We start from the raw sequence: 15709 nt of genomic DNA on the forward strand, positions 1-15709 counted from the left end.
TTCCTGATCTTAGTGGCATTAAAATCATAAAATTATCCTAATTTCCCCTTTCTGTCCCTTTTGTCATTGCTGCTATTCATTTCACTTATACATAAGGATACATAAGCATTACATACACACACACAAGCATGCATAACTGAATATATTGTTCTTATGATTTTGAAAAAATGATTATGTGTTTGTTAAGAGTAAGAAAAATAAAAAAACTTTTTATTTTACCTTCACTTATTCTTCTCCAGTGCTTTTCCTTCCTTTATGTAGATCTCAGTTTCTAACCTATATCATTTTCCTCTTCTCTGAAGAACTTCTTTTAACTTTTAGTTTCTTGCATGGCAAGTCTACTAGCAACAATTTCCCTCAGTGTTTGTTTGTCTAAGAAATTATTTCTCCTTTGCTTTTGAAGGATATTTTGCAGGGTACATTCTAGGATTTTTGTTTTTTTTTTTCTCTTAACATTTTAAGTATTTCATTCCACTCCCTTCTTGTTTCCATGGTATTGAAGACAAAATCAATGTAATTGTTCTCTTTGCTCCTTGATAGGTAAGGTCTTTTTTCCCTCTGGCTTCTTTTCCTGATTTTTATCTTTATCTTTGATTTTCTGTAGTGGGAATATGCTATGCCTACTTGTAAGATTTTTTTTTTTTTTCAAATCATTTATCCTGCTTGTTGTTTTGAATTGGTGGTTTGGTGTCTGACATTGATTTGGGGAAATTCTCATTCAGTATTGTTTCAAATATTTTTTTCCTATTATTTTCTCTCTTTTTTCTCCTTTTGATATTCCCATTACACATATACTGTTAATATACCTTTTATACCTTTTGTAGTTATCCCAAATAGTTCTTGGATATTCTGCTTTTTTTCCCAGTATTTTTTCCTGTTTACTTTTTAGTTTTTTATTTATCTGTTGAGATACCCTCAGGCTTAGAGATTCTTTCCTCACCTGTGTCCAGTACACTGGATTGAACCTATCTACTTAATGAACCCAACAAAGGCATTCTTCATTTCTGTTAGATTTTTTTTGATCTTTAGCATTTCTTTTTTGGTCCTTTCCTATAATTTCCATTTTTCTGCATATATTGCCCATCTGTTCTTGCATGCTGTCTACTTTATCCATTAGTGCCCTTAGCGTATTAATGACAGTTGTTTTAAATTACCTATCTAATGAGTCCCACATCCTTACCATATCTGAGTCTGGCTCTTATGCTTGCTCTGTTTCTTCAAATTGTATTTTGCCTTTTTTATGCCATATAAATTTTTCCTAATAGTGGAATCTGATGTCCTGGGTAAAAGGAAGTGCTCTAAATAGGCTGCTAATAATGTGGCAGTAAGATATTGGGGGATGGGAAGCATTCTATAGTCCTATGATTAGATCTCAGTCTTTCAGTGAGCCTGTTAACTTCACAAATGATGTTTCTCCGCCCTCCCCTTTCCCCCTCAGGTGGGACAGGATGGCTAGAGTGGGCTGCAGTTGGGTATTTCCCTTTCTTCAGGTCAGTTACACCCTGATAAAACCCTAGCTTGTTAGTCTCTTTTAAAATAGTTTCTCCTGAATGCAAACCTTGTTAAGAACAGAATCTCTGGCTTATTTCAAAATGATTCTGTTTCTCCTCTTGTCAGAAGCATGAGGGTATTTTTCTCCAAGATTCATTGTGAGAACCAGATTGAATTCTTGGAGGTAAAACTCACAGCAGTGTGGAGGCCCTCCAATGAATGGGGTCCTAGGAGTGGGGTCCCCCTGGAATTTTTACCTCTTTCACTTGTCCACACTTAGCTTTCAACAGTTTTTCATTATAGTTCAGGTTTTCCTACCTGAAAACATGATGTGATTCTCTGTAGTCACCTGTCTGTCTCTCCAATTTGGGGATCAGCAGTTTTTCCTGTGACTTCATTTCTCATACTGATCTAAGAAAAGTTACTGATTTTTTAGTTTGTTTAATTTTTTACTTGTTAGGATGGACTGGTGACTTCCAAGATTCTTACATGCCCACCAGAAACCAGAAGTTGCAGCTTGTATTTTCATTCTGTTCACATGTGTTTTCACAGAGCAAAAGATTTTATTTTTGATGAGATCCATTTTATCCATTTTTCCTTTTATGGTTGTGGTTTTGGTATCCATTCTAAAAACTCTGCCTAGCTTCCGTAGATCCTGAAGATTTCCTTCTGTTTTTTTCCCCTCTAAAATTTATCAGGCTTATGTTTACATTAAAGGCCATGATACTTTTGAGTTAAATTTTTTATAAGGTGTTAGGTCAAGATGCTTTTTTCTTTTCTATCAACAGATGGCCAATTGCTCCTGTACCATTTGTTGAAAAGGCTATTCTTTCTCCATTGAATTGTGTTGGGCCTTTGTCAAAAATTGATTGAGCATATTTGTGTGGCTCAGTTTCTGGATTCTCTATTTTATTCTGTTTATCTGTCCTCTACCAACAGAATACCATCTTGATTTCTGTAGTAGCTATATAGAATCTTATTGAGCAGGATGGACCATATTTCTTTGAATTCTCTTTCAGGCTCACTTGCCCTCTCCTCTCTTTCTTGCATTCTGATGATACAACGGTTGTATCTTGTTATTGGCATATAAATACCTAAGGCTTTGTTCATTTTTTTTCTATTTTATCTGTGTTGTTTGGATTGAGTGAATTCTATTGTTTTGTCCTTAAGCTTATTGATTGTATCCTGTGTCATCTTCACTCTACTATTGAGCCCATCTAGCTTGTTTTTTATTTCTGTTATCACATTTCTTAGTTCTATAATTTCCATCTGGTTATTTTTATAACTTGTATTTCTTTGCTTAGATATTCTAGTTTTATATTTGTTTTAAGAGAATTTGTAATTGATTGTTGAAGCATTTTTATGATGGCTGCTTTAAAATTCTTTACAGATAATTTCAACATCTGATTCATCTTGGTGTTGGCATTAGATGATTGTCTTTTCACATTCAAATTATGATTTTTCTTGGTGTTACAAGTGATTTCCATTTGAATCCTAGATATTTTATGTGTTTGTTGGGAGATGCTGGGTCCTATTTCAATCTTTTATTTTTACAGGTTGTCACCCTTAGGTTTATCATATAGGTCTTAGCCTAATTTTTGTGGGCTTTGGTTCCATTAACAGTTTCATTTTCAGAGTCTTTGCACTGTTGTTTTGGTTTGCTTTGTTTATCTGGTAACACTAGGGCTCCCACTGGTTCCTGCTGGTGCTGCCTGAGGGATTTAGAAGACTCTTTGTTAGGCTTAACCAGTAGATGTCTATTGGTGGGGAATGAATGTGCTGGGATTTCCTTGCTATGCTCCCGTCTTTGGACAGAGGAGGAAAGTCTTGCAAGGATCTATGGAGAATAAGAGGCTTCCCAATTGGATTTCTGGCAAAAGCTGGGTTCTGCTTGCCTGCTTTTGTGTCTCTGGGTGGGAGACAGGTTCCTGACTGAGCTGCTTGCTGTAGCTGGGTCCTTGTTGCTGATTCTTTCTGCCTGCTTTTGTTTCTCTTGATGGAAAAGGGAGTCCTAGGCCTCACAGGGAAGGAAAGTCCTTCCTTTGGCTGTTTTTGGTGAAATTTCTAATTAATCTCCCTAGCTGGTGGTGTCCAGCTTCCCTAATGTTGTGAGAGGGACTCCTGTTCTACCCTGGGAGGAGTTAGCCTATGTGGATTGCCTTCTGTTCCTAGGCTGGTGGTTGGGAAAAGCCAGGCCTGGGTGGCTGCCTTCTGTTGGGGGGATATGAGACACCTTGCTTCTGTGCTATTCTTCCTGTTGTAGGGTCTCAAAGGAGTTTGCCTTCTTTTTTCCATTTTTCAGAGTCTTCTTGATGGTTGTCTCTTACATTATTTCCAGTGTTTATACTTGTGCTTAGTGGGGAGAAGCTGGGAAAATGGTCTATGTCATCTTGTCTGGACCAGACGCTGGATTTTCCTTCTAATTTCAGTTTCTGTGGCATGTGAGTGTAGAGGTTAAGGGGTAGGGAGATATTGGCTGGGGTTGAGTTTGGCTTAGTTGGAGGTCCTGAAATTTACTCTCTTACTAGAGTTCATTAAACATCCTATAATCCTGGACTTAAATTTCACCCACCAATTCATCACAGAGCTCTGGAAAATGATACACCAATGCTGCCTTCCCTGCGTTTTCCGAAGTGCTGTCCTGGTCCAGAGGGGCTTTTCTCTTTAGATGTTTTCTTGACTTTCCCTAGTTTGATCTAGTCACTCTCTGCCTGCTTCTTTTCATATTGGGGTATCCAATGTGAATTCTAAGGATTTCGTTGACTTTTCTGTCTTAGAATATCTTCTGGACTGCTTAGGGTAGTGTTGGGCACATTGCCATACTGCCCAGAGCACCATTATTTTCTGTTTCTTTCCTTTTAATCTGTGCTATGAAAGTTATGGCATAAGATTGTACTCCTTTATATGCTGATAATATGTTTAAAGTTTTGATTTTTCTTAAAAACAATTTCTTATTCTTTTCAATATTTATTGGCGGTAGGAGCTTCTGAGGTACTATTTCATGATACTGATTTTACCCCAAATTCCAATGAGTTCTTGCCGTTTTTGCATCTCCCTCTGACATTTGGCATTGGTAACATCTTTTTCCCCCCCCTTCTAGCATCTGTGACTCTGCCAAACCCTTTTTATCTTTTGCTTACTTAATCTCTATCCGTTGGTTGGCTTCTTTTCCTCTCAATCTTGGATTGACAGATTCTCATGGCTTCTGTCCTTGAATTCCTGCTTTTCTGTCAACAGTCTGTTTCATCTATCACCTTTAAGCAGTTGACTCTCAAATTGAATTTTTGGCCTTAATGTTTTACCTAAAGGTTTATTTCCAGCTGAAATGAATATATTTTCCTTAAAGTAGCTCCATATTCTCATTCTTCCATTTCTCTTGGTGTTATCACCATTTTTTCTTACTGAAGCCTTAAAGTTTTCATTGGATTATCTCTCTTTTGTTCCCTAAATCCATTCACTAGGTCAAGAATCTTCCATTTTAATTCTTCACCTATATTGGCAATTCTAGATCCTCATTTCTCAAGTTATATTGCTATCTGGATTCTAAACTTGTGTTCTTTTGTCTCATTTTATCTTTTTTTTTCCAGCTGCCAGATCAAAATCTATGTCGGTCTCTTTCTCTCTTTTTATTGAACTATAATATACACACAGAAAGATGTATAAATCATAGATGCTCAGCTTGCTGAATTGTCACAAACTGAACATATTTGTGCAACTAGCACTAGCAAATTAATCTTTTTAAATTATCACATTCATGACCTTGGTTTTCTTTGTTAAAAACCAATTAATTCAAGAAGTTTGAGCTTTATTAGTTTCCTGAGCAGAGTAATAGCGGAAGATAAATTAGTATGCCATCTCCCACTGTTTGCCACATATAGCTTTGTTTTGGAGAATTTTTTTTTTTTTTTACTGCATCTCATCTTCACTTTTTTTTTGTTTTGGCCCTGTACTGCTCCTACTTTCTGAAATACATTTCCCTTTTGACTTTTTACAATCTAAAATCATGGTCATGATTCCAGTCCTAACTCATATCTTGCCATTTCTAAGAAATTTTCTGGGCAGTTCCAGCTTTCATTAATTTGATCTATTTCTCTTCAAAAATTCTTTAATTATTTTTTTTGAATAGGTAATATCAATATATTTACTTAGAACAAAATTTAAATGTATAAAAGGGTATACAATGACAAGTCTCCCTCTCACTCTCATGCCCCAGCCACTATGTGTTCCTCTAGAAATATTTTATATACTTATAAACAGAATGAATATTATTCTTTATCCTTTTCATACAAAGTTAGCATACTAAGTTGTGTATCTTACTTTATTCAATTAATAGCTCTTAATGATAGTTCCATATCAATATACAAAAAATTGTTAATTTTCAATAGGACTGAATGATAGTCCACTGAATGAATGAATATACCATGAACAGATCCAGCACATATGGTTGTGAAAGTTGAGCACTGAACAAATTCACATAGACTATGATTTGGATGGTACCAGCTAGAGTTATTCAGCTACAATCAAATGTAGCAAATTTACTTAGTTTCTACTGTTGTATATTTCAGATAGTTCCAGTTTTTGTTTTGTTTTGTTTTTATTTTATTTTTTATTTTAGCATATTATGGGGGTAAAGATTTTAAGGTTTCAATAAATGCCCTTTCCTCCCTCCCCCCACAAGTCTGAGTTTCCAGCATGACCATCCCCCAGATGGTGCACATCTCACTCATTATGGATGTATATACCCCCCCCCCCCACCTGCCCAATACCCTATTACTGTAGTACCTATGTGTCCACTTAGGTGCTGCTCAGTTAATACCAGTTTGCTGGAGAATATATCTGGTGCTTGTTTTTCCATTCTTGGGATACTTCACTTAGTAGTATGGGTTCCAGCTCTAACCAGGAAAATATAAGATGTGCTATATCCCTGTTGTTTCTTAGAGCTGAATAGTACTCCATGGTATATATATACACCACATTTTATTAATCCATTCTTGGATTGATGGGCACTTGGGCTATTTCCACAGCCTTGCAATTATGAATTGTGCTGCTATAAACATTCGAGTGCAGGTGTCTTTTTTGTAGAGTGTCATTGGATCTGTTGGGTAGATGCCCAGCAATGGGATTGCTGGATCAAATGGTAGATTCACTTGTATCGCTTTAAGGTATCTCCATATTTCTTTCCACAGAGGTTGAACTAGTTTGCAATCACACCAGCAGTGTAGGAGTATTCCTCTCTCTTTGCATCCACACGAACATTTATTGTTTGGAGACTTTTTTGATAAAGGCCGTTCACTGGAGTTAACTGATACCTCATTGTGGTTTTGATTTGCATTTCCCTGATGATTAGAGATGTTGAGCATTTTTTCATATGTTTGTTGGCCATTATTCTGTCTTCTTTAGAAAAGTTTCTGTTCAAGTCATTTGCCCACTTTTTAATAGGGTTATTTGATTTTTTCTTGCTGATTTTCGTGATTTCTAAGTATATTCTAGTTATCAGCCCCTTATCAGATGCGTAGGATGCAAAAATTTTCTCCCATTCTGTAGGTTGTCTGTCTACTTTCATGACTGTTTCTTTGGCTATTCAGAAGCTTTTTAGTTTGATCATGTCCCGTTTATTTATTTTTGTTTCTGCTGCGATTGCCTTTGGGGACTTCTTCATAAACTCTTTGCCTAGGCTGATGTCTAGGAGAGTGTTTCCAACATTTTCCTCTAGAATTCTAATAGTTTCATACCTTAGGCTTAAGTCTGTTATCCAGCATGAGTTGACTTTTGTGAGAGGTGAAAAGTGTGGGTCCTGTTTTAGCCTTCTACAAGTAGCTATCCAGTTTTCCCAGCACCATTTATTGAAAAGGGATTCTTTTCCCCTGCATATGTTTTTGTCTGCTTTGTCAAAGATTAGATGGCTATATGAGGATGGTTTTATATCAGGATTCTCAGATCTGTTCCACTGGTCAATATTCCTATTTTTGTGCCAATACCAGATTGATTTCATTACTACAGCTTTGTAGTATAGTTTGATATCTGGCATAGTAATGCCTCCCATTTTGTTTTTGTTGCCTAGAATTGCTTTTGATATTCTGGGTCTTCTTTGGTTCCATACGAAACGTAAAATTATTTTTTCTATATCTGTGAAGAATGCTGATGGGATTTTAATAGGTATTGCATTGAATCTGTAGATCAGTTTGGGTAGTATAGACATTTTGATGATGTTGAGTCTGCCGATCAATGAGCATGGTATGGATTTCCATCTGTTTACATCCTCTGCAATTTCCTTCCTCAGTGTTTCATAGTTCTCCCTGTAGAGGTCTTTTACGTCCTTGGTTAGGTATATTCCTAGGTACTTTAATTTCTTTGTTGCTCTTGTGAAGGGAATTGAGTCTTTGATTTGGTTCTCAATTTGATTGTTGGCATATACGAATGCCTCTGATTTCTGTGTATTGATTTTGTATCCTGAGACTTTACTAAATTCATTGATCAGTTCCAGGAGTTTCTTGGTTGAGTCTTTGGGGTTTTCTAAATATAATATCATATCATCAGCAAACAGTGAAAGTTTGATCTCTTCTGCCCCTATCTGGATACCTTTAATTCAGCTTTCCTGTCTGATTGCTGTAGCCAGGACTTCCAGCACTATGTTGAATAGAAGTGGAAATAGTGGGCAGCCTTGTCTGGTTCCAGTTCTAGGTGGGAATGCTTTCAGTTTTTCCCCATTCAGTATGATGTTGGCTATGGGTCTGTCATATATGGCTTGTATCATTTTTAGGTATGTCCCTTCTATGCCTATTTTCTTAAGTGTTTGTATCATGAAAGGGTGTTGAATTTTGTCAAAAGCTTTTTCTGCATCTATTGAAAGAATCATGTGGTCTTTGTTTTTGCTTCTGTTTATGTGGTGAATTGCATTTATAGATTTACGTATGTTGAACCATCCCTGCATCCCTGGGATGAAGCCCACTTGGTCGTGATGGATTATTTTTTTGATAAGCATCTGGATTCGGTTAGCTAAGATTTTGTTAAAAATTTTTGCATCTATATTCATTAGGGATATTGGTCTGTAGTTTTTTATTTGTTGTTTTTGCATCCTTTCCTGGTTTTGGTATCAGAGTAATATTCGCTTCATAAAAGGTGTCTGGGAGGTTTCCGTTCTTCTCGATGTTGTGGAATAGTTTCTGCAAGATAGGTACTAGTTCTTCTTTGTAAGTGTGGTAAAATTCGGGTGTGAAACCATCTGGACCGGGACTTTTCTTTTTAGGGAGATTTTTAATTGCTGTTTCTATTTCAGCTCTTGAAATTGATCTGTTCAGGAAATCTATTTCTTCCTGGTTGAGCCTAGGGAGGCTGTGTGTTTCTAGAAATTTGTCCATTTCCTCCACATTTTCCAGTTTGTGTACATAAAGATTTTTGTAGTATTCATAAATTATATCTTGTATCTCTTTGGGATCAGTTATGATATCTCCTTTTTGTTCCTGATGGAGCTTATTAGAGATTTCTCTTTTCTTTAGCTTAGCCAATGGCATGTCAATTTTGTTTATTTTTTCAAATATCCAACTTTTTGTTTTATTAATCTCCTTCATAGCTTCCCTGTTTTCAATTTCATTTAATTCTGATTTGATCTTGTTGATTTCACTTCTTCTGCTGGGTTTGGGGTTGGTATGTTCTTCTTTTTCCAGCTCTTTGAGTCGTTTCCTTAGATTGTCTATTTGTGATCTTTTTGACTTTTGGTTATAGGCATTTATGGAGATAAACTTTCCTTTCAGAACTGCGTTAGCTGTGTCCCAGAGGATTTGATAACTTCTCTCTCCATTGTTATTTTTTTCATGGAATTTTTTCATTTCCATCTTGATTTCTTCATTTATGAAGTAATCATTTAGTAGGAGGTTGTTTAATTTCCACGTTTTTCTGTAGAAATGTGAGTTTCTGTTAGGGTTTATTTCTACTTTTATTCCACTGTGATCTGAGAAGGTACGTGGTATGATTTCTATTTTTTTTTAATTTCTTGAGGTTTACTTTGTGTCCTAGGATATAGTGAATCTTAGAGAATGTCCCGTGAGCTGATGAGAAGAACGTATATTCAGTGGATTGTGGGTAGAATGTCCTGTAAATGTCAGTCAGACCCAATTGTTCTAGAGTTTTGTTTAAGTCCATTATTCCTTTATTAATTTTCTGTTTCGAGGATCTGTCTTGTGCCGTCAGTAGGGTGTTGAAATCTCCGGTGATTATGGAGTTGCTATTAATCCATTTGCTTAGCTAGGGGGCTGGTACTCCTCTTTGGGGGTGTGTTTTCCGTTTGGTTCTTCATATTTCCGCAGTTCCTTCGCTGGTTTCTTCCCATGTCGATCATTTGTTGTTTCTTTCCTTTAGGTTTTCGTTTGGGTATTCTCACGCCTTGTTTAGTTTCTGAGCGGGGAGGTGGTGTCTGTGGGTGAGATTCAACCACTCCCTGCATAATGAGTCAGTAGGTGCCATGAAAAGGGTTTGCAGGATGCCCTCCCTTTCAGTAGGTGGCGCTTGCCTGGAGGAACAGGCTATGCTGTTGTTTCTGTGTCTTGTTATCAGCTCTTGTTCCTGTAGAGAGGCACTCTAGTGCCTCAGGTGGTGGGTGGGGCCCTGGGACTTCCAGGTGTGTCCTTTTCTCCCCTTCAGTGAGGGCTGGTCTGGGAGTGAGTCTGGGCGGAGCTGGTTTGGGTAAGCCTGCCCTCATGCACCACCAATGCCGTTAGCAGGGGTCAAAATTCTGTTCTCTGCTTCCAGGAAAAGCTGTCAGGGAGGGGCTGGAATGGCCCTACTCAGTCAGAGAGTCTGCGTGTGGGCGTGGGGCTGTTTGAGACCCGCAGTCTGGAGTGGACCTTGCTTCTTTCCACTGTCCCAATTCTGCAGCTACTCCTGGGCCTCTGCCAGCAGGCCAGACCACACGCCACCATGCTTCCCTTGCCTGTGATGCCGGCTGGGAGGTTCCCTGTGCAGGAACGACACCTGGTTTGGGCGCACAGCCTCCCTTTGGTTGGAGGGTTGCCCTCTAGGACGCTGATCTGCCCCTGAAGGCACACATACCTCAGTAGGCTGTTCATGTATATCCCTCCTGTGCCCCGGGCAATGCGAGACCTTGGTGCACGGAATATGGTCTGCAGGTCTGACCTCTGGGTCCCAGAGTTCAAACTATATCCCCACCAGAGAGAGGAGTGCCAATCCTAATTCGACCACAGGGAGCCCAAGCTGTGTCTATGTCTCTTAGCCTCAGGGTCTTTCCTGTTTTTCTGGGATTACCATGCTAGCAGCACCTGGGAGGGCTAGCGGGTAGGGAGCTCACAGTCTGAGTTCCCCTTAGTCAGCTGTAGTGCCCCAAAAGGGAAGGTCCAATTCCCTGTAGGTGCCTCCGGCTGGTGGCTGTATTGTCTCTCTGGGCAGCTGCGGGTAGGGTCGGGGAGGGGAGAAGGAGGCAATATGGCGCCTGCCGCATGGCTGGGGTCTGTGCACACGGAGGTGCCCCGAGGGAGTTGGGAGCCTGGTGCCGTGTCTGCTACAGGCTTACCACTCACTGGCTGTGGCCGTCGCTGGGCTGGTGTCCGCCGGTCTCTCTACCCGCTGGGGGAGCCCACCATCTGTCCGAGATGTAGTGGACGGGAAGCGGCCGAGCCACCTACCCTTCCCACGGGTCTCTGGGCTGCTCCGGCAGTCTCAGCTTCTAGTTTTCCTCCACGACCTCCTCCTGTGGAGTCTCCCATGGTCTCAGGTACTCCTCCTTCCGACCCTCATCCGATGTAGGCTCGTCTTCTTGCTTGTTTCTTCTAAATTCTGCTAGAATCTGTCTTTTTTGCAGAGACACTCTGGCAGTGTTTCTCATCCCCCATCTTGATTCCCCCCCAGTTCCAGTTTTTTTGTTGATGTTGTGAATATTGCAAACACTACTGCAACAAATACTTTTATATATATGTCACTTGGCATCTATAGGAAAATTATCTGTATCATATAATTCTTTTAATTCCTAAAGTATTTATAATATCTTTCAGTTCAACAATTAGACATACTCTTAATTTTTTATGGAATTTTGAAATTTTTTATTTCATAAAGAGCAGTTCTATATATTAAATTTTTTTATATACTCTGATGTTAAATATTGGTGTATATAAGTAAGTCTTTAGGAAAGGCTCGAATGTCACTTAGATAGCTGCCAGATGCTATTTCTCTTTTTATTCTTCTAAGCTTTTCACAATCCTTTTGAAATTCCTGATAATGGAAGAAAAAGTTGTTGTCAAGATACATTTAAAAGCAGGAATGATATTTATTCCAAGTTACAGAATAACATGAACCATAATATCAGACATAGCTTTTTTAAAAAAGGAAAACCTTTTCCCTTTCTTTGGCCTCAAAAAATTTCCATATTGGAAACATTAGATGAGATAGACCTGAGTAAACCTGCAGGTAACATAACAGGAAAGTATTCATAGTAAAGTCTTGTGTTCCATAAAAGATACAGTATGTTAAAGTAATTTTTTAAAGCTACTGTATACAAAATGAAAAAAACCTGTAATTATCCCATTTAATGTTAAAGTAAATAAATAAGTTACTTTGTATTGACATATTTATGTTAAGGTCCACTTATTATCTTGGTTTCAACTTTGGAAACTTTGATGAAATGTAGTTCTTTCGCAAGTGTTTTATTTTTTTCCTAATTATTTGAGAGTTCATCAAACTGGATAGCTTTCAGTTAGGGAAAATTGTAATTGTTTTCTCTATTTAGAAAACCCTCATTTTTACCTGTCTTTAGATTAGATCACTGAGGTTAGAGATATAAACCTCTTCTTGTTTTTCTATATGGCTTAGAGGATATTAGCTGAATTAACAAGAAATTGACCTCTGGTATGGCTGATCTAGAACTAAAAATAAAAAATATATTTCTTCATTTCTTCTAACTAGCTCGACAAATTTACTGCCTGAAATTCTAGGAAACTGGAGAGCAAAAAAATTCTACCATCATTTTCAGGATTTATAATAAACAAGCAGGATATTTTGGGGAAGTTTATGTTAATTGACCCTTAGATGATCATAAGTTATGTTGTAGTGATTTTTAAACAACTTTTTTGAGCTATATTCATATACCAAAGAATTCACCAATTGTAACTGTACAATTCAGTTGTTTTTACTACATTCACAGAGTTGTGCAGCCACCATTACAATTAATTTTAGAACACTTTCTTCACCACAAAAAGAAATTTCCGTACCTATTAGCTGTCATTCCCCATTTCTCCCCAAATTTGCCAGCCTTGTCAACCACTAACCTGCTTTCCATCTTTATAGATTTGCCAATTTTAGATATTACATATATGTGGAATCATACAATGTGGTATCTTATATCTGGTTTCTTTCACTTAGTAAAATGTTTTCAAGGTTCAGCCATGTTGTAGCCTGTATCCATAGTTTATTCCTTTCTATTGCCAAATATTCCATTGTATGAATGTTATCCCATTTTATTTATTCATTCATGAATTGATAGATATTTAGGTTTCCACTTTGTAGCTATTATGAATAATGTTGCTTCAAACATTCATGTGCAAGTTTTTGTGTAGACATACTTTCCTTTTTTTGGGTATATACCTAGGAGTGTACTTTCTGGGGAATATGGTAACTGTATGTTTTACATTTTGAGGAGCTTGCAAATTGTTTTCCATAGTGGCTGCACCATTTTATTAATGCATTTCTACTAGCGGGAGATGAGGGTTCCAGTCTCTTCACAATCTCTACAACATTTTTTATTATCTGTCTTTTTGATTATAGACATCCTGGTGATGTAAGGTAGTATTTCACTATAGTTTTTTTTTTTTTTTTTTTTTTTTTTTTTGAGACAGTGTCTCGCTTTGTTGCCTAGGCTAGAGTGAGTGCCGTGGCGTCAGCCTAGCTCACAGCAACCTCAAACTCCTGGGCTCAAACAATCCTTCTGCCTCAGCCTCCCAAGTAGCTGGGAATACAGGCATGTGCCACCATGCCCAGCTAATTTTTTCTATATATATTAGTTGGCCAATTAATTTCTTTCTATTTATAGTAGAGACGGGGTCTCACTCTTGCTCAGGCTGGTTTCGAACTCCTGACCTGGAGCAATCCGCCCGCCTCGGCCTCCCAGAGAGCTAGGATTACAGGCGTGAGCCACTGCGCCCGGCCTTCACTATAGTTTTGATTTGCATTTTCCTGATGGCTAATGATATTGAACATCTTTTCATGTTTTATTGGAAATTTGTATATCTTCTTTGGAGAAATGTCTTTTCAAATACTTTGCTCATTTTTAATTGGTTTGTCTTTTTATTATTGAGTTGTAAGAATTCTTCATGTATTCCAGTTAGAAGTCTGTTTTATATATGGTCTAAGGAAGGCATCCTGCTTCATTCTTTTGCATGTACAAATCCAGTTATCCCAGGACTAGTTGTTAAAAAGACTTTTCTTTCCGTATTGAATAGACTTGGCACCCTTGTGGAAAATCATTTTACCATAACTGTGAAAAGTTTTATTTGGACACTCTATTCTATTCCATTTATCCCCATATCTGTCCATATGACAGTACCATAATGTCTTGATTACTATAGCTTTTTAGTAAGTTTTGAGATCAGAAAATGTGAGTCCTCCAACTTTGTTCTTTTTCAAGTTTTTTTTTTTTTTTTTTTTTTTTGTGGATATTCTGGCTCCCTTGCCTTTCCATATACATTTTAGGATTTGCTTGTCAATTTTTGTAAAAGAGAGTCTTGCCTTCTTAACAATAGTAAGTCTTTCAACCTATGATCATGAGTATTTGTTTTACTTAGATCCTTTAAAATTTCTTTCAACAATGTTTTCTAGTTATAAGAGTATAAGCTTTAAATTTTTTGTGAAATTTATTCTTAAGTATTTTATTCTTTTTTGGTGCTGTTCTTTTCTGGATTGATCATTGCTGGTATATAGAAATATAATTGATTTTTGTGTGTTGATCTTGTAATCTATAATATCACTAAACTCATTTATTCTAATAGTTTTTGTATTGCATTAGGATTTTCTGCATACAGTGATGTTATTTGCAAATAAAGATAGTTTTACTTCTTCCTTTCCCATCTGAATGTCTTTGATTTCATTTATTTCATTGTAATGGCTGGAACCTCGAGTATAACGTTGAATAGAAGTCAACAATAGAGTGGGCATCTGTTACCTGATCTTTGGGAGAAAGCATTCGTTTGTATTGAGGTTTTTACCCCAGATAGAATGGGCCATAACTTTGCTTTGAAGACTAATTTCCTTTTGATTTAAGGTTTTTCCCCTTGTGTTTACATATACAGGTATGTGCTGATTAGAAGGCTCACTTGTGCAGTGTGGAAGATTAGCAGTGCCTTACAAAAATGGGGTTTGGGAGTGACCTGAAGAATTCACATGAAGCTGTGTTAAAATTGCAAGACTGGGAATTACGGTTACTGGAAACAGTGAAGAAATTTATGGCCCTGAGAATAAAAAGTGATAAAGAATATGCATCTACTTTACAGAACCTTTGTAATCAAGTTGATAAGGAAAGTACTGTCCAAATGAATTATGTCAGCAATGTATCCCAGGTAAGAAAAATAATTTCATCATTTGTTATTTATAGCATAATAACTGTGCTTAAAGCAAATAGATCGTAGTATTGAATGAGCATACCCAAGTGAGCATTCTAAAGCAGTAGTTCTAAAATTTTATTGAGTATCTGAATCTCATGGGGAAGCTTTTAAAAATTATATAATTTGGGGCCCTACCTCCCTGATATTGTATTTAGTAGGTTTGGAGACAGACCATGAAATATTTTCTTTTTTAAAGAAAAAAGATGTCCATGTTAGTATAATGATTAGTTAAGTTTAAGAGCCATTGTTACAAATTTTGGTTTCTTTTATTACCCTATTTGCTTTTGGGTCATTTGAACCCTGTAATTTTTTTCTTTTGACACAACCTGTAATTATAATTCACCTACTTGAATTCGTCTGTGAATCATATGGAATATTTTAACATGTAGCTGTTACTTGCTATTATTTCATTACTAAAATATTAGTATATTGATGAGTTAGTCACTCCTAAAACAACTCCATTGTAAAACAATATAGTTTTTTTAATTCCAAGATTATTCTGTCATATAAAAATATGGGCTGAAATTATACTATTAATTTTCTTTGAAAACATTAAAGATGAAATATTAAACACTTTAAATAGTTCTTAGATTTTTCCTCTATTTCCATTGTCTTACTTA

General features: G+C 37.0%; 1 protein-coding gene across 4 annotated transcripts in view; it reads left to right on the plus strand.

Moving 5' to 3' along the window:
• Positions 1 to 15709, plus strand: part of FER (FER tyrosine kinase) — a 382557-nt gene that overhangs the window by 41980 nt on the left and 324868 nt on the right. For all 4 annotated transcript variants that reach the window (XM_012790246.3, XM_012790244.3, XM_012790243.3 and 1 more), the window contains one exon: positions 14778 to 15044. In XM_012790246.3, the coding sequence (XP_012645700.1) occupies positions 14838 to 15044 (207 nt within the window). In that variant the 5' untranslated portion in view covers positions 14778 to 14837. The remainder of the gene's footprint in view (positions 1 to 14777; positions 15045 to 15709) is intronic.

This window comes from Microcebus murinus, chromosome 11 (assembly GCF_040939455.1).
Source record: "Microcebus murinus isolate Inina chromosome 11, M.murinus_Inina_mat1.0, whole genome shotgun sequence".
NCBI classification, from domain to species: Eukaryota; Metazoa; Chordata; class Mammalia; order Primates; family Cheirogaleidae; genus Microcebus; species Microcebus murinus.